Below are 24,923 nucleotides of genomic sequence, written 5' to 3' on the forward strand. Positions count from 1 at the left end.
GGAGCAGATTTTATTTACTTTATTTAACGCTGCGTATCTTAAACTACAATTTTTATTATAATATTAGAATAATTGTAGTTAACAAACAAGGTGGATTAAATAGATTACCCTGTTAAAAAAATATAAAAATAATAATTAACAAGGTAGTTAATCTAGATTATTAATAATAATAATAATAATAATAATAATATATTATTAAAATATAAAAGTACGAATTTACAAACAAGGTGATTCATCGATATGATTACTATTATTATTAAGGTGATTAAACAATATTATTATTATCATTAATACTAATATATTATTATAACATTATAAGAATTGACAAGGTGGTTCATCTATATTGTTATTAGTATTGGTATTAATAATATTTTATTATAATATAAAAATAAAAATTAACGAACAAGGTGATTCATCAATATTATTTATTATTATTATTATTATTATTATTATTATTAATAATAGTATGTTATTATAATATAAAAATAAGAATTGACAAGTTGTTTCATCAATATTGTTATAATTAAGATTAATAATATATAATTATAATATAAATATAAGAATTAACAAACAAGGTGGTTCATCAATATTATTATTAATAATAATATATTATTATTAATAATAATATATTATTATTAATAATAATATATAAAAATAAGAATTAACAAGGCGGCTCATCAATATCATTATTATAAATAATAACACATGACTATTGCATTAAAATATAATAATAATAATAATAAATAATAATAGTAATCAACTAGGCAGATAATAATAATAATAATAATAATAATAATAATAATAATAATGTCATCACTCTGTTTAATAACACAAGTAAAAAAATAAAAAATAAAAATAAAATAAAGATGTATTGGAGCTGCAGTACTGACTTCTACCAACAGGAGGCGCTCTGGCTCCAGCTCAGACCTGCAGCCTCTGGGCTCAGCGTGTGTGTGTGTGTGTGTGTGTGTGTGTTGTACCACAATGATTTTTATTAGTAGACAATAGACCCCCCCCCCCCCCCCTCCTCTCCAGAAACACACACATGAACGCACACCAACGTGAACGCGCAGTGTTTGCCGACATGAATTCAAACTATTACTGAGGCTGAGAAAACAAAGCCGACACACACACACACACACACACACACACACAGTCACAGAGACAGACAGCCGTGCGCTTTTACGCACAGGCTCAGAATGTGGAGGATTTTACGCACACATGGCCAGCGGAGATGACGCACGGCACAATGACATTAGAGGCGCCAGTTTAGGGGTTGGGACGTGCACGCGCCTAAATACCGACAGAGAGATTAAAGGGGGGCAGATAAAACCGTCAGGTTCGGGTTCTGGAGCCGTTAAAGGTCTCTAAAGAGTTTGGAGACGGAGAAGAAGAAGCGCAGGAGAGGATTTGTTGACAAAATCACCAAGTTGGAGAAGCTCCTCCTCCTGCTGCTCCTCTCCGAGCCGGAACCTCCTTAATTACTAATTTCTCTCCATCCAAGCCACGCTCCCTCTCTCTCTCCCTCTCTCTCTCTCTCTCTCTCTCTCTCTCTCTCTATTCTCTCTCTCCACTCCTTCATCCATGCTCCTCTCATCCTGACCCTCCTTCCTCTCTCCTCTCTGTCTCTCTTTGGTTTCCAGTCTGGAGAACGGAGGCGGACGAGCTTGGAGTTGTTGTTTGTTGTTGTTATTTGTTTTTTTATTATTATTATTTATTCCTCGTTTTTTGGGAGAGAGCCGCCACCGGGCATGGAGGATGTAAAAGACCCGCCGACCGTGCACCGGTCCTCCTCCTTCAGCATCAAGAGCCTCCTGCTGCCCTCCAAGTGCGACAGAGCGGACTCCTCCTGCTCCGCCGCCGCCGCCGCGGTGCTCGGCATCCCCGGGACCTTCTCTCCCTCCCCGGGCTCAGACTCTGACAAGTCTCTGGAGCCCCCGGAGGTGGACTCCACGGTTGTGGTTGCTGCTGCTGCTGCGGCTCTGGACCCGGAGAAACCGGGCAAGGAGGAGCAGGGGGACGAGGAGGAGGAAGGAGGAGGAGGAGGAGGAGGAGACGCAAAGGCCACGCCGGAGCAGAACACCAACAGCGGGAAAAACGGGAAATATGACAAGCCTCCGTTCAGCTACAACGCGCTGATCATGATGGCGATCCGGCAGAGCCCCGAGAAGCGGCTCACGCTCAACGGCATCTACGAGTTCATCATGAAGAACTTCCCGTACTACCGGGAGCACAAGCAGGGCTGGCAGAACTCCATCCGCCACAACCTCAGCCTCAATAAGTGCTTCGTCAAGGTGCCGCGGCACTACGACGACCCGGGGAAGGGCAACTACTGGATGCTGGACCCGAGCAGCGACGACGTGTTCATCGGGGGGACCACCGGGAAGCTGCGGCGGCGCTCCGCCACCTCCCGGGGCAAGCTGGCCATGAAGCGCGGGCTGCGCTTCGCTCCGCTCGGTCTGGGGATTAACGAGCGGGCCAACAACCCGCTCTACTGGCAGATCTCCCCGTTCCTCTCGCTGCACCACCACCACCACCACCACCCGCACTACAACGGATCCTCGCCCGGCTTCTTGAACCAGGCGGCGGCGGGCTACGGCTCGCTGCTGCCCGCCGTGGAGCAGCTGAGTAACGGGGACCTGGGCCGCTCCATCCTCGGCGGCTCGGTGGGTTTGACGAACAGTTACGGGATGAGCACGTCGCCGGTCGGGCTGCTCTCCGGACAGACCGCCGGGTATTTTGTCTCAGGGACCCAACACGCAGCGGCTCCGGGGCCCCCGGGAGGAGGAGGACCGGGAGGACCGGGGGGACCGGGCGCTCCGGGGCCGCCGCACCTCCAGCAGAGCGCGGCGGGCTTCGGGCTGTCGGACTCGCTGAGAAACGCCTCCTCCCTCCCGGCCTTCTCCCCGGGCGTGTCCGCGGGCTTCCCGGGGGTCCTGTCCCACCAAAAGAGGGTCACCCCCAACGCGTTCCTAAACTGAACTCGGGACCGGGACGCACGAGAGGCGTTAAAGGGCAAATAATAAAGTGGTAAATATCAAACAATGAGCGCAAAAAATATATATGAAGTGAAACTTTTTTTGGCCATATTCTGCCCCGAAGAGCGACGGGTTTTATTTTGGTGATTTTGGTTTTTTTGGTTGAAAAAGGGACAAAGTTTGTTACCCGCGGGCTGAAACTGTAAACTAGACTTGCCAAAGGTAACTTGACTTTAACTATATTTACAACTATTTATATCTTGTACAAAGATTTTCAGTACTTTTTCTTTGTTTATTTATGTTTTGTATTTATTGTACAATGTATTTAAATTCTATTTGTCAGTGTAAACTTATCAGTATTGAGGGTGAAATAACATACAGGGTTAATAATAATAATAATAATGATGATAATAATAATAATAATAATGAGAATAATTATTTATGATTTCTTTTCTGAGACAATCAAGGAGAAAAAAAGACAATCAAAACTTTTTTCTTTTTCTCTTTATCTCTCTCTTTTTTTGTTTGGTGAGGAAAAACTTTTGAATAATAATAATGAATAAAGCCTTAAAATCAGCAGAAACAATCAGGGGTTTGAGAGGAAAAATAAGCCTACAAATCATATCTCTACTCAGGTTTGACCCCGGACAGGCCTAATAATAATAATAATAATAATAATAATAATGACAAAAATAATCATACTCTGTGAAGAGTTTCCTTCCAAAATAAAAAATATCCAACATTTAAACCAACTTTTCTTCCATTTATGGCAGAACTTTAAGCTGATTAAATCCTTCCTGCTGCCTTTTACTGCGAAAAAATGTCATTTCCGCCCCTTTAAATAAATAAATAAACACTTTAATGGATATTTAATGTTTTTGGAATTGAACTCTTCATAATGTAAAATTATGCAAAACACCACAGCTCAGTTTTTGTACGTTTTTTTTTGTTCATCAAAGCCCAAATTGTCTTCAACATGTCCGTAGATTCTGGTTTGATTTTATACGTGTGTGTGTGTGTGTGTGTGTGTGTGTGGGGCCTGTAAGAGCGTAAAACCGTCTGCGCATGTGCACCAGGGGGCCCGCCGCACAAACAAACAACCTAATTTGAGAAATAAATAAATAAATACAGAAATAGGTAAATAAAAGCCTCCATCCGGGTCTTTAACGACCCGATGAGGCGTTTTTTTTACGTGAAGGCCTCCGCGCGCTGCAACAGGCCCTGCACACACACACACACACACACACACACACACACACACACACACACACACACACACACACACACATCTTGTGTCAGGTGAAAAACTTGTATCTCCAAATTACCTTTTTTATTTTTCAAGCTAAATTTATTTTTTAAAGCATGAAAATTCACCCTTAAATTTTGGAAATACACTGTAAAAAATAAAGTCGAAGTTACAGTAAAACACTGTTAAATTGCATCAGAAATAGGCCGTAAATTAAAAAATAAACATCACCTAGATATTTTTAATTACCGTAAATCCAACAATAGCACTAAACTTTAACTTTTACTGTCATAAACTGTAGAAAACACACAGTTTGGCTGTAAAAAACATAAAAGCTTCAATGTAAAATGAATGAAGAAATACCGTGACTTTTTATTATTACTAAAATTATTATAAGTGACAGGATTATTCAGTCTGAATTATAGTTTTTGCTGATATTTATATTTACATTTACAGTAGAAAACTCACTGGATTTGTTACGGTGAAGTTCTGACAACCACAAATTAAATTTAACTTTTTACAGTGTACAGTTTGTTAAAATGAATCCTGACTCTATTTTCCAGAGCTTTCAGCTGCATCTCACGGCCTTCCTCCACAACATTTAACTCAACCTATTTAGGTACTTTTAATTACCGTAAATCCAAGAATAACAACAAAACCCAAGAATAAAGCAAACTTTTACTGTCATAAACTGTAGAAAACACACAGTCTGGCTGTAAAAATATAAAATTTTAATGGGAAATGAATGGAGAATGTCACAATTATTCTATAAATAATGGGATTATTCAGTCTAAATTACAGTTTTTGCTGATATTTAGATTTAAATTTACAGTAGAAAACAGTGAAGCTTTACCGTAAATTAAACAGATTTTTTACGGTGAAGTTCTGAGAACCACAAATTAAATGAAACTTTTTACAGTGTAGTTTATAGTTTGTTAAAATGAATCGTGACTCTATTTTCCAGAGCTTTCAGCTGCACCATTTAACTCAACCTATTTAGGTACTTTTAATTACCGTAAATCCAAGAATATAGCAACGAAATTTGAACTTTTACGCCATAAACAGTAGAAAACACAGTTTGGCTGTAAAAAAAAATAAAAGTTTCATTTAAAATAAATAGAGAAATACCATAATGTCACAATTATTCTAAAAATGATGGAATTATTCAGTTTAAATTACAGTTTTTGCTGATATTTACATTTAAATTAACCTGTTTGTGGTTGCAAGGTACTTTTAATTACCGTAAATCCAAGAATAGAGCAACAAAACTTTAACTTTTACTGCCATAAACTGTAGGAAACACAGTTTGCTGTAAAAATATGAAATAAATACCATGATGTCACAAAGACACAATTAATATTCTAAAAGTAATGGGATTATTCAGTCTAAATTATAGTTTTTGCTGATATTTACATTTAAATTAACCTATTTGTCGTAGCAAGGTACTTTTAATTACCGTAAATCCAAGAATATAGCAACAAAAATGTAAAATGAATAGAGAAATACCATAATGACACAAATATTTTAAAAGTAACAGGATTATTCAGTCTAAATTACAGTTTTTGCTGATATTAACATTTAAATTAACCTACTTGTGGTTGCGAGGTACTTTTAATTACCGTAAATCCAACAATATAGCAACAAAACTTTAACTTTTACTGCCATAAACTGTAGAAAACACAGAGTTTGCTGAAAAAAAAATAAAAGTTTCATGTAAAATAAATAGAGAAATACCATAATGACACAAATATTTTAAAAGTAACAGGATTATTCTGTCTAAACTACAGTTTTTGCTAATATTTACATTTAAATTGACAGTAGAAAACTCACTGGATTTTTTACGGTGAAGTTCGTTACCGTAATTTTTAATTACCGTAAATCCAAGAATATAGCACAAAACTTCAAAAAACTGTAGAAAACACACAGTTCTGCTGTAAAAAATGTTAAATGTTTCATGTTAAATTAATGGAGAATGTCACAATTATTCTAAAAGTAACAGGATTATTCAGTCTAAATTACAGTTTTTGCTGACATTTAAATTTAAATTAACCTACTTGTGGTTGCGAGGTACTTTTAATTACCGTAAATCCAACAATATAGCAACAAAACTTTAACTTTTACTGCCATAAACTGTAAAAAACACACAGTTTTGCTGTAAAAATATAATTTTTTAATGCAAAATGAATAAATAAATATCATTAATGTCACAATGACACAATTATGCTAAAAGTAACGGATTACTCAGTCTAAATTACAGTTTTTGCTGATATTTTTACATTTAAATTTACCGTAGAAAACTCACTGGATTTTTTACGGTGAAGTTCGTTACCGTAATTTTTAATTACCGTAAATCCAAGAATATAGCACAAAACTTCAAAAAACTGTAGAAAACACAGTTCTGCTGTAAAAAAAAATAATAGTTTCATGTTTAATGAATGGAGAATGTCACAATTATTCTAAAAGTAACAGGATTATTCAGTCTAAATTACAGTTTTTGCTGACATTTAAATTTAAATTAACCTATTTGTGGTTGCGAGGTACTTTTAATTACCGTAAATCCAACAATATAGCAACAAAACTCTAACTTTTACTGCCATAAACTGTAGAAAACACACAGTTTTGCTGTAAAAATATATTTTTTTAATGCAAAATAAATAAATAAATATCATTAATGTCACAATGACACAATCACTCTAAAAGTAACGGATTACTCAGTCTAAATTACAGTTTTTGCTGATTTTTACATTTAAATTTACAGCAGAAAATTGTGAAGTTTTACCGTAAATTAAACAGATTTATTTTTTACAGTGTGTAGTTTGTTAAAATGAATCCTGACTCTACTTTTCAGAGCTTTCAGCTGCATCTCACGGCCTTCCTCCACAGCATTTAACTCAACCTATTTTTGATATTATTTAGGTATATTTTGAGGCTTTTTGTCCCTCAATATGCACAAAATCACCCCTAAAACTGGAGATACAAGCTTTTCAACTGCGACTGCAATGAAATATGCAACTTTTTTTCATTTTTCTGGGAGTAAAACTGCACAAAAAGATTCAAAAGCATGTTTGAGAAGTGATGTTTAATCAGTCTGACCCCGATATTAATGTTTCTGTGCCGATATTAGCGACTCGGAGCTTCCAGTGGAGAGACGAGTCGCTGCTGCAGGTTTAAAAAAAACTTCATTTTGCTTGTTTTTATTATAAAATGACTCATTTTATAAAGATTTGAACTAAAAGCAGCTCCATGTCTCTCCGCTGCAGCCGGGTTCGTTTGGAAAATGCTGGTTTTCTTTTCTTTTTATTGCTCAAACTGATTTTATCCTCAATAAATAACTCCTTTGAAATGATTATTTGCTGCAGGTTAGTCAGTATTTAATTACAGAAACACCACACAACAATAATAATAATTAAATATCAGTTGAATTACATTTTCCTTTCATGCACGGTGCATTTAAAACATAAAAATACTTGATTTTATCGATTTCTTCCCGACTGTTTACAAAGAAAACATCAAAACAAAGTGCACAAATATGAAACTTGATTATGCAATTTACTTTTTTATGAAATAAGCACGCAGAATTATCAGCGTTTGACAATCAAAGTATGGAAACGCGGTTAAAACAAACTTTGCCTTTGCAGAAATAAAGCAAAAAAAAAGAAAAACATGCATCTCATAACGTTAATTATGGTCGTAATATTTTATAAAAAGCCATTTATGTCCCATATGTCAGTAAAAATGTCAAAAACATCAAATATAGAATGTTTACGGACGAGAAAAAGTGAAATTATGACGTGATTTATTCCAATTTTAAAGGATTTTTCAAAATAAAATCCGCTCCAGTATTAAAACGCACTGTAATAAACGTATTCATTATTATTTTAATTTAGTTTGGGGCCTTTTATTGCAAAAATAAAACAAAAATAAAGCTCCAGCAGAGAAAAACAAGCAGCTGATAATTTTAATTATGGTCATAATATTTTATAAAAAGCCATTTATGTTGCCTGCATTAAAGAAAAGTCAGTCAAAATGTCAAAAACATAAATTAGAGAATGTTTACGAATGAGAAAAAGTCAAATTATGATGTGAATTATTCCAATTTAAAGGATTTTTCAAAATAAAATACGCTCCAGTATTAAAATGCACTGTTAAAAACGTATTAATTATTATTTTAATTCTGTTTAGGGCCTTTTATTGCAAAACTAAAACAAAAATAAAGCTCCAGCAGACAAAACATGCAGCTCATAACGTTAATTATGGTCATAATATTTTAGAAAAAGGTCATTTTTGTCACATATGTTGCCTGCGATAAAGCAAAGTCAGCAAAAAAATAAAAAACATAAAAATAGAATGTTTACGAACGAGAAAAAGTGAAAAAATGATGTGATTTATTACAATTTAAAGGATTTTTCAAAATAAAATACGCTCCAGTATTAAACCGCACTGTTATAAATGTATTAATTAATATTTTAATTCAGTTTGGGGCCTTTTATTGCAAAAAATAAATAAAAAACATACAATGTTTTGACTGTTAAATGAGCTGCAGGTTGATTTTTAAGATTTTAAGTGTTTTGAAATTGATTCCACAGCTTTTATTTATTTATTTTTTTTACAAAGCAAAACAGAAAAACTTATATAACCTCTGACCAAAATAAAAGCCTCCTGCAGCCCAAACACAGGCTGACCTTGACTGACACACACACACACACACACACACACACACACACTGGTACCCAGATAGTGAAATAAAGAGTTTTATTAAGAAAATAAAAGCACAAAAACTGACTTATTTGACTTTGTCAAAATATGAAAATGTTAAATGATGAACAGGCTTTTATTGCAGCGGGACTCAGACAGAAACACATTTTTTGTTTTTATTTCTAAAGTTTCGCTCTGTCACCTTTATTTTTTTTTTTGTAAAGTTTTAAAAAAGAGAATTTGTATTTTTGTTTTGTTTTTCTTTTGTTTTGCACTTTTGTCATTAGCGTCACATGTAAGAATCTGTACTGTTTGTTTCTGTTTCCGTTTGTTTTTTGTTTGTTTGTTTGTTTTTTTCAGAGAAACTAAACTTGATTAAAAAGATGAAATAACCCGACGCAGAGTTTCGGCCTCATCGTGTGAAGCAAAACACCAGAAAATATCACAAAATGTGTTTTAAAACAAAATAATGTTTAATTTTTCTCTATTTTTTTTATTTTTTAAATCATAATAATTATAATATTTATAATAATAATAATAACAAACGTGTGTCGTTTAACAGTTTTCCAGCTGGAGGAAGCTGAAAACATTTTCTAAATTAATTTCACTATTTTTGTTTTTAAATTTTTTTTTTTTTAAATTACAGGACTTTAATTGTTATCATCGTAATCATGATTATAATTGGTTTTGTAGTTTTAAAAATTTAACTTTATTGTTTTTATTGTTTCTTTTCTTCCCCAAATTATTTTTTCCACCCAAAGTTGCATAAATTAAAATTTTTTTCTATTTTATTTATCTTATTTACTTTTATCCAACATGGCTTTTTAAAAGTTGTTTTAATAATTAATTTAGTAATTAATTATGAAGATTACAAGCTGCTGCTGAATTCTTTTTGTGTGTTTTTTAATTTTTTAAAAACCTTTTCAGATTTTATTTGCATCAGAATTTATTGGAATTATTTTTTCCCCTTAAAGTTTTCCACTAGTTGCGTGAATTAACTTTTTTTCTATTTTATTTACTTTTATTTAATTTAATTACTTACTGTGTGTGACTTTATTATGAGTGACTTTTATCACACAAAGTTATTTTATTAATTAATCTATTTATTAATTATGAAGATTACAAGCTGCTGCTGATTTCTTTTTGTGTGTTTTTACATTTTTTTAAAACTTTTTCGGATTTTATTTGCGTTATTTGAATTATTTTGAGCCGTTTTGACGACTTTCAGCAACTCTCCTCTTAAAATTATTCAGTTTATCACCTTGATTTTTATGTTTTATGAAAGAATATTTCATCCTCTTTGTTTCAGGAATTCACATTTATTATAAAGCAGATTTAATTCCTCTTTTACAGATGATTTATATATTTATTTAAAGGTTTTATGAGTCTTTATTTAACTTTAAGTGCGTCTGTCTTCAATATAACAGCTGATTTTTTGGTCTTAAAGCTCAAATTTATGTTTAAGTTTATTATTTACACACATAAGTTAAAAAAAAGTCAGATTATTGTGTATTATTGTATTATTAATCTATATCTAGTGAGTTTATCAGTGTGAAGAGTTTTTATAACGAGTATTTTAATGAGTTTTTAATCCCTTCAGGCCTCATGAAGCCGTTTGACTCTTTATGTGCTTCAGTTTTTCATTATCGGAGGATTTTAAAGGGTTAAATTCAGCTGATTTATGAATGTTTCTGTTTTCTGATTCATAAAATTCACTCAAAGAGTTTAAACACACTGTGTGTGTGTGTGTGTGTGTGTGTGTGTGTGTGTGTGTGACGACAGATGCCTTTTTTTAGCCGATAATTACGTTAAAAATGAAAATAAAATATTCTAAATTAAATTAAATGACAAAATGATTATCATTTAAATTAAATTGATTTTACATTAATATTATAATCTATTTTTTTTAGATTTTTATATACATGTTATCAACCGAGTTTCTATTATTCAGCACATTTATTTATTAATTAATTATTATCAGAATTATTAGTTTATTATAAGGTTAATAATTAAATCTGCAGCCTCCGTTAATATTCTGATAATAATTTATGACAATGTTTTTTATTCATGACGGAGTTTTAAAGCCCTTACATTATTATTATTATTATAATTTAAATTGTTATTATTATTCATCTAATATATCTACACTTTATGGTGCTAAAAAGTGAAATTAATTATTATTTTATTTTTTAAATATTCCTTCATCATTAATGTGCGTATGATAAATTCAACTGTTAGATAATAATAATAATAATAATAATAATAATAATAATAATAATAATTCTGCCATAATCTCTCTGTCTGTCCCTGTTATGTCTTTCTGTCTGTCTGTGTTCTGGTCCTGAGTCTCAGTGTCTCTGTCTTTCTTTTTGTCTCTAACTGTCTCTGTCTGAGTCTTTATTTCTGTCTGTCGAGTCTCTTTCCGTCTTCTGTCTCTTCTCGTCTCGCTGTCTGTCCCGACGTCTCAATCCTGATCTGTCTCACTATCTGTGTCTCTGTCAATCTGTCTGTGTCTTTATGTCTCTGTCCACCTCAGTCTTGTCTTGTCTTGTCTGTCTCTGTCTTATTACTGGGTCTCGGTGCCTCTGCATGTCCAATTGTCTGTCTTATCTCAGTCTCTGTCTGTCTCTGTGTCTCAGGATCGATCTGTCTAAGTCTGTCTTTCTGTCTGTCCCTCAGTCTCTGTCTTATCTGTCTCTGTCTGTGTTCTTATGTCTGTCTCTCTGTCTCAGTCTGTCTCTCTGTCTCAGTCCTGATCTGTCTCTTTCTTATTCCTGAGTCTCGTGTCTTCTGTCTCTGTCTCACCTGTCTTCCTCTCTCTATCCATGTCCTTATCTCAGTCTCTGCTTGTCTCCCTGTCTGTCCCTCCATCTCTGTAGATCTGTCTCTGTCTCCCTGTCTGTCTCTCTGTCTCTCTCTCTCTCTGTCTGTCTCCCTGTCTGTCTCTGTCTGTCTGTCTCCCTGTCTGTCTCTCTGTCTCTCTCTCTGTCTGTCTCCCTGTCTGTCTCAGCCCTGTCTGTCTCTCTGTCTCCCTGTCTGTCTGTCTGTCTGTCTCTCTGTCTGTCTGTCCGTCTCTCTGTCTGTCTGTCTCTCTGTCTGTCTCTCTGTCTGTCTCTCTGTCTGTCTCCTTGTCTGTCTCCCTGTCTGTCTGTCTGTCTGTCTGTCTGTCTGTCTCCCTGTCTGTCTCTCTGTCTGTCTCCCTGTTTGTCTGTCTCCCTGTCTGTCTGTCTCTCTGTCTGTCTCTCTGTCTGTCTCCCTGTCTGTCTCTGTCTCTCTGTCTGTCTCCCTGTCTGTGTCCCTGCAGCTTTAAGAGACGTCTCTCTGGGAGAATTTAGGTCAACGCAGCTTCAGTCGCTGCTTGTTTTGGCAGCAAGGGGGCGGGGCCAGACGGGGGGGGGGGGGGGGGGGGGCGTGGTGATGTCATGCTAGTGATGTCATACCTCCCACAGACTGACTGGTCCCAAACCAGTCGGACTGGACAGACAGAGAGACATCGTCAAAGTTCATGTCCAGACAGGAAGAGACCAGAGAGAGACGGCTCGTTAGGAGAATAAAAGCAGCTGAAGTTGGAATTCTATGATAGATTATTGTTTTTAATTACAATAAAATGGAATTTATATGTAAACACTTTACCAAGTGCCAACAAGTGTCACGAGAAAAAAACAATATGACAAAAAAAAGACGTGAAATGACTAAAAAATGAGTAAAAAAAGACGTAAAATTACCCAAAAAATATGGAAAATTACCAAAAAAAGAAACAAAGTAATGTAAAATGACCAAAAAACAGAACAACCTCTCCTGTCCTCTCCTCTCTGCTCTGAACAAAACAACAAGAAAAGGACGTAAAAATATTAAAAGACACAAAAAGACCAAAAATAGGAAGTAAAAATATCAAAAAAGACAAAAAAAAGAGCCAAAAAAATAGAAAAAACAACCAAAAAAGACAAAAAAAAACATACAATGTATCTCCTGTCCTCTCCTCTCTGCTCTGTGTAAACAGCCTCTCCTGTCCTCTCCTCTCTGCTCTGTGTAAACAGATATTTCTGACACTATTATCAACATTTTAACACAAGTTTTGGTCACTTTTTATAGCTGATTTCTCCTGTAGGAGGAGGAGAGGAGGAGGAGGAGGAGAGGAGGAGGAGGAGGAGGAGGAGGAGGAGGAGGAGGAGGAGGAGGAGGAGGAGGAGGAGGTGTTGTCAGCCAGCGGGGCTGATAAGTGATGGTGATTGAGCGTTTGGACCGTCCCCGTCCCCCGCAGGAACAGAGCTTTACACTCTGTCACACACACACACACACACACACACACACACTACACACACTACACACACACTACACACACACACACACTACACACACACACACACACACACACACACAGACACACACACTACACACACACACACACACACACACACACACACTACACACACACACACACACACACACACACACAGACACACACACTACACACACACACACAGGGACCAGCTGAGAAGTGGACAGGATGTAACATCAGATCTTCTCTCACTGACAGCTGACTTGGATTTCCTCTTTTCACAATAAAAGTCTGTAAACCTGCAGGTTCACAGGTTGGCCCTAGTGGTGGCGGTGGCGGTGACGGTGATGGAGGCAGCGTTGGTGGCGTTGATGTTAGTGGTGCTGTTGGCGGTGGGGGGGGGGGGATTCGAGTGTGAGTTGTCCAGAGACTGATCAGTCCCGTCTCAGCTCGCTGGTATGACAAAAGTGAAAACATAGCGGTTGCTATGGAGACAACCTTCCAAGGCCTCCGGACAGCAGCAGACAGTCAATTTGGAATTTGGGCTGTAGGTTTTTCTGCTACTCATGTTGTCCATAATGTCCATGCTGGTCTCTGGACCGATCCAGTCTCTTCTCCAGGCCGTCAGTCGCTCCATGATTTCATCCAAAGTTCTGTCTGTGACCCCAGTCTGAGTTCTGACAGCTCTAACCATCGTATCGATCATCTCAGCAGCCTGATGGGGCTTTGGACAGCTGTCACTGTTTACTGTGTATCCATAAACCAGAGCAAAGCCTGATCCAGTCAGCAGGAGGACTGTAGTCAAGGTTCTGATAGATAGAGGTCTTCTATATCCTCTACGGAGAGATCAGCCAGGAACACGACTCGCCACTTCTCCCACACGTGAAACCAGGCTTCTCGTCCAGAAGATGTGTCAATTGCGTTGAGAAACCAGTTGTTCAAATCCATCATTTTTTAGTTTTGATAGCAGGGAGAGAGGAAAGAAAAGTGTGAGCGCCTCCTTAGAGAGCCAGAGAAGAAGAGTGGCGGTGATGTTGGCGCTGTGACCCGGAGCTCAGAGCGAGTAGAGCGCCGCCGCCAGATTTCTCTTGTTCCAGTTTACCAGCAGCAGGACGGTGACCTCATCAGCCGACCAGCAGCAGGGGGGCAGACCGCTCCTGGTCCAGACCGCTCCTGGTCCAGACCGCTCCTGGTCCAGACCGCTCCGGGTCCAGACCGCTCCTGGTCCAGACCGCTCCTGGTCCAGACAGTCCGGGTCCAGACAGTCCTGGTCCAGACCGCTCCTGGTCCAGACAGTCCGGGTCCAGACCGCTCCGGGTCCAGACCGCTCCTGGTCCAGACAGTCCGGGTCCAGACCGCTCCGGGTCCAGACCGCTCCTGGTCCAGACCGCTCCTGGTCCAGACCGCTCCTGGTCCAGACAGTCCGGGTCCAGACCGCTCCGGGTCAAGACCGCTCCTGGTCCAGACCGCTCCGGGTCCAGACCGCTCCTGGTCCAGACAGTCCGGGTCCAGACCGCTCCGGGTCCAGACAGTCCGGGTCCAGACCGCTCCGGGTCCAGACCGCTCCTGGTCCAGACAGTCCGGGTCCAGACCGCTCCTGGTCCAGAACGCTCCGGGTCCAGACCGCTCCGGGTCCAGACAGTCCGGGTCCAGACCGCTCCGGGTCCAGACCGCTCCGGGTCCAGACCGCTCCTGGTCCAGACAGTCCAGGTCCAGACCGCTCCGGGTCCAGACAGTCCGGGTCCAGACCGCTCCTGGTCCAGACTGCTCCAGGTCCAGACAGTCCGGGTCCAGACCGCTCCTGGTCCAGACCGCTCCGGGTCCAGACCGATCTGGATCCAGACCGCTCCGGGTCCAGACCGCTCCTGGTCCAGACCGCTCCTGGTCCAGACCGCTCCGGGTCCAGACTGCTCCGAGTCCAGACAGTCCGGGTCAAGACCGCTCCGGGTCCAGAATGCTCCTGGTCCAGACCGCTCCTGGTCCAGAACGCTCCTGGTCCAGAATGCTCCGGGTCCAGACCGCTCCTGGTCCAGAACGCTCCTGGTCCAGACCGCTCCTGGTCCAGACCACTCCGGGTCCAGACCGCTCCGGGTCCAGACCGCTCCTGGTCCAGAACGCTCCTGGTCCAGACCGCTCCGGGTCCAGACCACTCCTGGTCCAGAACGCTCCTGGTCCAGAATGCTCCGGGTCCAGACCGCTCCTGGTCCAGAACGCTCCTGGTCCAGACCGCTCCTGGTCCAGACCACTCCGGGTCCAGACCGCTCCGGGTCCAGACCGCTCCTGGTCCAGAACGCTCCTGGTCCAGACCGCTCCGGGTCCAGACCACTCCTGGTCCAGAACTCCACCAGAACTATCATCACGTCACATTCAACACAGAAAAACATCAGAGGACTGAAACTATCAACTATAAAACTGGCAGCCCGTTAGCTTAGCTTAGCATAAAGAATGGAAACAGACGGAAACTGCTAGCATGGCTCTGTTTACATGTTAAAAAAATCCACCAATTTAAAACCTTTAAAGGTCAAATACACACAAAGAAAAAGTCTGAAACATGATTTATTTTTAAAACTGTAAAATGTCTTTTATCGAATTTGAGTGTTGTTTATGATCAACAAACAAAACGTTAATCTGTGAGCTTTAAAAGAGCTGACAGGTGCATTTTGTCTTTTTTTATTTTATTTTATACTGTATCTTTCGTTTGTTTTTTATTATAATTATTTGGTCATCCTGTCTTGTTTTTTTTTTCATTTTTTTGTTATTTCATTTATTCTGTATCTCTTGTTGTTTTGAATAATTATTGTCACCCTGTGTTGTTTTTATTTCTGATTTTTAATCAGATCTCTCTGATTTTTATCAGATCAAATCTCTATTATTTTTGTATAATTTTTTCCTGTCTTGTTTATTTCTGTTTATTTTTAACTCTCTAAATATTATTTTGAATTTTTATTGTTATTTTTATTATATTTTAATTAAATGTATTTAAATTAAATATTTTTTTATATTTTTATCACGTTTTATTTATTATGTTGTTTTGTCAGTTATTTTTGTTTGTTATATTTTGTATTTATCAAAAAATATTATTTTCACCTTGTCTGTTTTTTTCTGTTTAACTGTTTTATTCTTTATCTCTTGTTTTGAATTATTATTTGTTATTTATTTAATTATTTATTTTAATGTGAAGCACTTTGAGCTGAACATTTTGCATGAAAGTTGCTATAAAAATAAAGCTCATCATTGTAATTATTGGTTTTCTTATTATTACAAATTAACGGAATCAAATAGTGGAAAGAATGTGATATTTTATGATTAATTACATCTTTACGAAGTCATAATTTAATGCATTTGCTGCTTGAAATCATTCATCCAACAAATGAAACACTCAAAAATACAAAAACTAAAATGAAACTGTCTAAATCTTTCCCTCAGCAGACAAACGGCTCAGACTGATTCATTCTTCTTTAAATAAATCATTCTGGATTATAAAACAGGGACGGAGCAGCTGATTTTATTTCTGGGAGTTTGTCTCATCAGTTTGTTTCTGTGACTCAGAGTCGCCTCAACAACACGGAGCCGTGAATAAAACACACACTGACCTTTGACCTCTGATGCTGCTGCCCACTCCGTCACACACAAACTCACAAAGATTTCAGGTTCAAAACCAGAGAAAATGTTTCTGTTAGAGGGCTGAAGCTCCAAGAAGGAAACACAAAGAGTTCAGAGATCACAAGAAATCCAGCGTTTATCACAAAAAAAACAATAAAAACAGACGTTATCGTCAGAGTTTTAACTTTCCAACAGTCCTTGAACGCATCATCGGTTATAAAAAGTGGCCGTTACTTGTGTTAAATGTTGACAATTGTGTCAAAATCTCTTTATTCTACATGTGAGAGGCTGTTTACACAGACCTGAGGGGAGAGGACAGGAGAGTCTGGAAACAGGACAATACTGAGAATATGTGGAGAAAACTGTGTGTATTTTTTTGGCATTTTGTGTCTTTTTGGTAAGCTTGTGTCTTATATGGTAGTTTTGTGTCTTTTTTTTTGTATTTTTACATGTTTTTGGGGGTTATTTTGTGTCTTTTTTTGGTATTTTTACGTGTTTTTGGGTGTTATTTTGTGTCTTTTTTGGTATTTTTACATATTTTTGGGGTTATTTTGTGTCTTTTTTTGGTATTTCTGTCTTTTTGTGTGTCGTTTTGGTAAGTTGGTGTCTTATGTGGTTATTTTGTGTCTTTTTTTGTAATTTGTGTCATTTTTTTGGTATTTTTAAATCTTTTTTTGGTTAATTTATGTCTTTGATCAGAGAATATATATATTTTTTTCAGACTTCTGTCATTCTAACTGTGTTATTATAGAGCTGCAGGATTTTATATGTTGCAGTAAAACACGAGGACACAGAGAGCAGAATGTAGAAAAAGCAAAAAAAAAAAAAAAAAAAACCGGGCAGCTTTTATCCACTTAAAATGTTTCCAGCTGACTTTTAAACATTTCTGAAGTTGAAGTGAAAGTTTTTGTGTGTTTTGAACATCAGACTGAGCTGATCAGAGCCTCCTGCAGGTGATTACATCAGATAGATCTCAAGTCCTTTTACAATCAGAGAGAATCAGAGTTGTTAGAGTGACTCACGAGGAAACGAGACAGAAAATATGTGGAAGAACTCCTCAGTTAACAAACGTCTGACACAGGTGAGTTATTTTAGCGTTTCCTCTTCCTGGAGTCGTCACGTTAGATCACAACGTTCTTTAAAAAGTTCCTTAAACAGGAAAAAAATACAATAATACAACAGTTAATTCACACAACTGTTGCAAAATTATGTTTTCTATCAAAGGTCGCCAAGAATCCATCCAGCATTTATCGTAGAAATAAACTGTAAAAACAGGTGTTATCGTCAGAGTTTGAGCCTTCCGACGGTCCTTGAACACATCATCGGTTCATTTAGCTTAAAACTTGTCGGGTTTAGCAGGTTTTTCCGTCTTTGGTTTGTGCATTTTGGACAGAATTTGGCCGGAACGAACACACAGGACACTGGGTTGGTTGAACTTTCCGACGGTCCTTGAATGGATCATCAGTTTCAAAAATCCAATTTCTCGTGCATTTGAAATTACCAAAATATAAAAATTCCTAAAAAGAGACAAAATCACACAAAAAAGACACAAAATTGCAAGAAAGGACATAAAATTACCAAAAAAATACAAAATTATGAAGAGACAAAAATTTTCCAAAGAAAGGATGTAAATTGACAAATAAAGACAAAACGAAATTTTAAAAAATGAAAAAAACATAAAAATTGCCATAAGAGACAAAAAATTCCTAAAAAGAGACATAAAAAGTTCTACAAAGAGACATAAAATCACACAAAAAAGACACAAAATTCCTATAAAAAGACATATAATTACCCAAAAAAAGACAAAATTATGAAGAGACAAAAAATATTCCAAAGAAAGGATGTAAATTGACAAATAAAGACATAAAATGAAAATGAAATAAAATAAAATGAAAAAAAGACACAAAATTACCAAAACAAGAAATAAAAAGTTCTAAAAAGAGATGAAATCACCAAAAAAAAGACATTAAAAAAATTACCAAAAAAAGACACAAAATTACCAAAAAGACACAAAATGACAAAAAATGGCATGAAATTACCAAAAGAGACAAAACTTTAGCACAAGAAGACACAAAATTGCAAAAAAAGACTCAAAATAAAAGCACCAGTTGCAGCGAGGAGTTTTCTTCTAGAATAAAACATAATTAACCAGATTTCAAAGAGATTTATCTGCAAAATGCAGCTTCAAATTCATGCAAAATCTCTGCAAATGCTGAAAGTTTGCACAACAAATAAAACACAAAAGTTGATAAAGTTTAGTGTTTTTCAGCAGCTGCAGCAGAAAACAAAGACGTCTCCAACCATCAATAAGAAGGAAGCTGGGGGTCAAAGGTCACAGCTTCCTGACCTGCTTACTCACTAAACAGGAAGCTTAGAGAGACTTTAGAGTTCAGACGGAGTTGAAACAGTTAAAACTAACTGAAATCCTGCAAAAAATGCTTCAGATCCTCCGACAGGAACATCATTTAACATCATTAGTTCATCGCTCTGATCAGGCACAAAGACTCAAAATATATCTAATATATAAAACAACACAAAAAAGGACGTAAAAATATTTTAAAAAGACATAAAATTAACAAAAAATACCAAAAAAGACAAAACAACCAAAATAGACATTAAAAAAACAAAAAGACACAAAACAAGCAAATAAAAGACGTAAAAATATTGAAAGACAAAAAATAGACAAAACAACCAAGAAAGATTCCAAAAATTCCAAAAAGACACAAATCAAACTAAAAGGATGTAAAAATATAAAAAAGACAAAAAAGAATGAAAAAAGACAAAAAATGACAAAAAAAATACAAGAAAAAGACACACTAAAAAAAGAGACAAAATACGTAAAAATGCCAAGACACAAATCAACCACAAAAGGATGTAAAAATATCAAAAAAGACACAAAAAAACAAGAAAAATATCTAAAATTACCAAAAAAGATAATAACAATAATGATAATTATAATAATGGTAATATAATAATAATAATAATTATAGTAGTAGTAATATTATTATTATTATTATTGTCTCCAGAGAATAAAGCTGTCCTGGGCCCCGGTCCCCTCAGCGTCTCTCCGTCTCGTCTCTCTTTTGTCCCGTCAGGTATTTCCGTCTGTAATCTGTTTGATAGCGACGATTCCAGAGATCAAAACAGGAGCCTGAAGGCATCGTCTCCGCTCCGTTCACGCCTCAGCGACTCAGAAAGGCTTCAGGACCGCATGACACGGTCCCCCTATGGACACTCACACAGACACGCTGTGTGTGTGTGTGTGTGTGTGTGTGTGTGTGTGAGTGTGTGTGTGTGAGTGTGTGTGTGTGTGTGTGTGTGTGTGTGTGTGTGTGTGTGTGTGTGTGTCAGAGACAGAAACCTGAAGGAGTGTAACAGTTCGTCTCCCCAACGAGCTTTAATCACCAGATCTTTATCAGTCTATAAGTCCTGGAGACGACACGCTGACAAGTGTCACTGATGTTGGGAAAAAAGAGGCAAAAAAAGACGTAAAAATACAAAAAGAGACATAAAATTACCAAAAAAACCCCACCAAAAATACTAAAAAAGAGACAAAACAACCAAAAAAGACGTAAAAAGACACAAAACAACCTAAAAATTATGGAAATATATCCAAAAAGACAAAAAAAGACAAAAAGAAAAAGAGACAAAAACAACCAAAAAAGACGTTAAAATGCCCAAAAAGAGACAAAACAACCAAAAAAGGACGTAAAAAATATCAATCAAAATACCAATAAATAGACAAAACAACCAAAGAAGACGTAATATATCAAAAAAGACAAAGTACAAGAAAAAGACAAAAAAGGACGTAAAAATATCAAACAAGACACAAAAAAAAACAGAAAAAGAGACAAAACAACCTAAAAATATATAATAAAAAGACACAACAGACCAAAAAAACGACAAAAAAGAAAAAAAAGGCACAAAATAACCAAAAAAGCATGTAAACATATCAATAAAAATACCAATAAAAGAGACAAAACAACCAAAGACGTAAATATATCAAAAAAAATACAAGAAAAATAAAAAAAGGACGTAAAAATATCAAAAAGACACAAAGACAAAAAAATACCAAAAAAAGAGACAAAACAACCAAAAAACATGTAAAAATATAAAAAAAAGACTCAAAATGTATGTCCTGTCCTCTCCTCTCAGCTCTGTGTAAACAGTGAAGCCGTGATAGAGAAACGTGTTGTTAATAAACTGGTTTTGTTTCATAAATGTCAGATTATTTTAGTGTTTTTGATCAGAAACCTCCTCATCTTCCTGCTCAAACAGTTTTTTTCGTCTTCTCTCTGAATTAAACTCGTCTGTCTGTCTGTTTGTCTGCAGAGTGAAATAAAAGTTGTTCTGCTGAATGTTTTCGTGTCATTTATTTCTCAGAGTCGTGTCGAGTCTCCTGGAGAGGAAACAGAGTTTAAAGAAGTCTTCTTATTGTCCCTCAGAGAGTCCAGGTCACAGTATTCCTCATTCTACGTCTTTAACCCAACGTGTTGTCTCTGAGTGGTGATCAGTGCTGCAGGCTGCCGGCGGCGTGGGCCGGTGGCGGCGGCGTGGGCCGGTGGCGGCGGCGTGGGCCGGTGGCGGCGGCGTGGGCCGGTGGCGGCGGCGTGGGCCGGTGGCGGCGTGGGCCGGTGGCGGCGGCGTGGGCCGGTGGCGGCGGCGTGGGCCGGTGGCGGCGGCGGTGGCGGTGGCGGAGCGTCTCGGGGGACGTGACGGTGAAGCGTGTGATGAAAATTTAAAACATGAAACGAGGTTTTGAAACATTGTGTCTGGTTTCTGTCACGCTCAGATTCCTCTTGTTTACCACACAGAGAGCAGAGAAACACTCAGAGACTCACAACACCACAAAACACTCGACTGACTGTGTTTTTATGTGGTTTTTTTCTGTGTTTCTATGTGTTTTTATGCGTTTCTATGTGTTTTTATGTGTTTTTTTTCTGTGTTTCTATGTGTTTTTCTGTGTTTCTATGTGTTTTTCTGTGTTTCTATGTGTTTTTATGCGTTTCTATGTGTTTTTATGTGTTTTTTTATGTGTTTCTATGTGTGTTTTTATGTGTGTTTCTATGTGTTTCTTTATGTGTTTCTATGTGTTTTTATGTGTTTTTTTATGTGTTTCTATGTGTGTTTCTATGTGTTTTTATGCGTTTCTGTGTTTTTCTGTGTTTCTGTGTGTTTTTTAATGTGTTTTTATGTGTTTATCTGTGTTTTTATGTGTGTTTCTATGTGTTTTTATGCGTTTCTATGTGTTTTTATGTTTTTTTATGTGTTTCTATGTGTGTTTATGTGTGTTCTTATGTGTGTTTCTATGTGTTTCTATGTGTTTTTATGCGTTTCTATGTGTTTTTGTGTTTTTTTTCTGTGTTTCTATGTGTTTTTCTGTGTTTCTATGTGTTTTTCTGTGTTTCTATGTGTTTTTTTCTGTGTTTCTATGTGTTTTTATGCGTTTCTATGTGTTTTTTTTATGTGTTTCTATGTGTGTTTTTATGTGTGTTTCTATGTGTTTCTTTATGTGTTTCTGTGTGTTTTTCTGTGTTTCTATGTGTTTTTATGCGTTTCTATGTGTTTTTCTGTGTTTCTGTGTGTTTTTTTCTGTGTTTTATGTGTGTTTTTATGTTTTTCTGTGTTTTTATGCTGGGGTTTTTCTGTGCCTTTTTACGTGTTTATGTGTTTTTCTGTGTTTCTCTGTATTTTTATGTCTTTTTTCCTGGGTTTTTCCTGTGTTTTTCCTGTGTTTTCACTGTGTTTCTCTCTCTGCTCTTATTGGCGTCTAATCTGGTGTGGAGCTCTGGTCGAGGCGTGCGGCCCGCTGACCTCAGCCTCCTTCACAGCTCGTTAGCAGCGCTACGCTAATCCACACACACACACACACACACACACACACACACACACACTGCAGCAGAGATTAAAAGCTGCACAATAAACACTTGCAACTATCACATTTAAACTGATTTAAATCAGTAAAAGTAATGTGCAACTAACTTTTATTAACATTTGTCTGAAAGGTGAATAAAAAAAGTTTCACTTATAAAACTTTTATTATATTTAAGCGTCTGTTTGAGCTGTTTCTATTATTTTTCGTTTTCTTTAATGTGTTTTTCTGATCTTTGTTGCTGAAACATCGACACGTTTATTAAAGTGTTTCTAGTCTTCATAAATAAATTAACAAGAGACAAAAAATGACCAAAGAAAGGATGTAAAATGTCAAATAAAGCCATAAAAAGACACAAAATTACCAAAAAGAGACATACCAATTCCTAAAAAGAGACAAAAAATGTACACAAAACGTCACAAAATGACCATAGAAAGACTCAAAATAAAAGCACCAGAGTTTTTTTCTAGAATAAAACATAACTGACCAGATTTCAAAGAGATTTATCTGCAAAATGCAGCTTTAAATTCATGCTAAATAATTAAATATATAAATAAAGCAGCTGCAGAGCGACTTCTCCTCCTGAACGTCTCACACATTCTTCACATCTTCTGCTTCTGTTTGTTTTTTATTTCAGGATTCAGAGAAAATAAAGATCATCACCTTCCTGTCGACACCAACAACAACAACAACAACAACACCAACAACAACAGAATGAAGCTGCAGAAACACTAACAGCTGCAGATTTTACTTCACTTTTCTTTTTCTTGTGTTTTAAAGTCGTGCAACGTTTAAAATCAGCATCAGACTGTTTCTGCAGGAGGAAACCAACATTATAAAGACATTTTATACTGTAAAAACTAAAGCTGGAGCTGATAATTCTGCATTTAAAACTTTAAAAAGCACAAAAAACACAAAGTGCAGCAACATGTTGAAACAATTTAACCATTTGAAATCATTTAAAATAAACATATAATTAGTTTCACTTCAATATGTTAATCAAATACAGAATTCCTACAATTTTATACTGTAAAAACTGCCAGAAAACTAAAGCTGGAGCTGATAATTCAGCATTTAAAACCTAAAAAGCAGAATTAAACACAAAGTGCAGCGACATGTTGACTTGGATTCAGGCAGAAAAGTCAACAATTTAATCACTAAATTGATTTAAATCATTTTAAATAAATGTATTATTAGTTTAACTTCAACATGTTTCTGTTTTTTATCATTAAATACAGAATTTAATCATTTTATACGATAAAACCTGTAAGAACTGGAAGGAAAAGTTCCAGTTTTATGTGCAAAATGACAGAAAACACCTGAAATATCTGCAGCTGATTCACTCCACAAGTTTGAGATATTTTAATAAAAGAAAATAAACTGAAAAAGGCAAAAAAAAATCTGCAGTTTTAGTTGTTTTATTTATATATTAATTATCAATTTATTCAACTTTTTGCTGCAACTTTTAACATTTCACGCGTTAAACTGATTTTCTGCCTTGTGTCTTTATTTTATATTTTGTTTAAATGACGTTTTTATGTTAAAATGGTGGAAAAACTAAACAGAAAACATCAAAACTAAATGTTTAGTATCAAAGCTCAAAAGATGTTTTTGTTTTCATGGATAAATCTCCAAAGATGAGACGATTTAACTTGTTTCAGAAGCAAAAAATCAGATTCAAAATGTTTTTTCTGGTCGTTATCTGGATGTTTCTGTGGCCTCTGAGTCGTGCAAAGTTAAAACCAGCTTCAGTCTGTTTCTGCAGGAGGAAACCAGCTTCAGACTGGAAGGAAAAGTTCACGTTTTATGTGCAAAATTACAGAAAAAAGTTGAAATATCTGCAGCCGTGTAGTTTATTCTCTCTATAAGTTTGTGGTAAAAGAAAACGTGCAGAAACAAACTGAAAAAGACTTTAAAATCTGCAGTTTTGACAGGAATCAGAACCCTGGCTGTGTTTCTCTTTTGTTCTAATTATACAGCAGGTTTTATAATCCTCAGGGTTCACATGAGGTTTCCACCTGAAAAAAATAATCCCTCAATTTTAACAAAAACAAGACAAATCCCCCAAGTGGAGCGAGCAACAGACAGCAGCAGAGACGCTCAGAGAGCTGAGCAGGGTCTCAGACTCTACTTACCTTTACCTGGGGGCCAAAATGACCAAAATAAGATACAAAATTATATCAAAAAAAGACGCAAAATTACCAAAAAAGACACAAAATTACCAAAAAAAGACACAAAATTACAAAAAAG

The 24,923-nt window shown here is 36.6% G+C and overlaps 1 protein-coding gene across 1 annotated transcript; it reads left to right on the top strand.

The window, feature by feature from the left end:
* Positions 1-1,288: 1,288 nt before the first annotated feature.
* foxg1b (forkhead box G1b) lies at positions 1,289-3,075 on the top strand. Its single transcript, XM_059360007.1, has one exon. The coding sequence runs from the start codon at positions 1,752-1,754 to the stop codon at positions 2,979-2,981; it is 1,230 nt and encodes a 409-aa protein (XP_059215990.1). The 5' UTR covers positions 1,289-1,751; the 3' UTR covers positions 2,982-3,075.
* Positions 3,076-24,923: the final 21,848 nt, after the last annotated feature.

The sequence above is a fragment of the Centropristis striata genome, chromosome 20 (assembly GCF_030273125.1).
Source record: "Centropristis striata isolate RG_2023a ecotype Rhode Island chromosome 20, C.striata_1.0, whole genome shotgun sequence".
NCBI classification, from domain to species: Eukaryota; Metazoa; Chordata; class Actinopteri; order Perciformes; family Serranidae; genus Centropristis; species Centropristis striata.

Bases quoted from the DNA above. Each gene is read 5' to 3' on its own strand.
- foxg1b (XM_059360007.1), top strand. From the start codon at position 1,752: ATGGAGGATGTAAAAGACCCGCCGACCGTGCACCGGTCCTCCTCCTTC.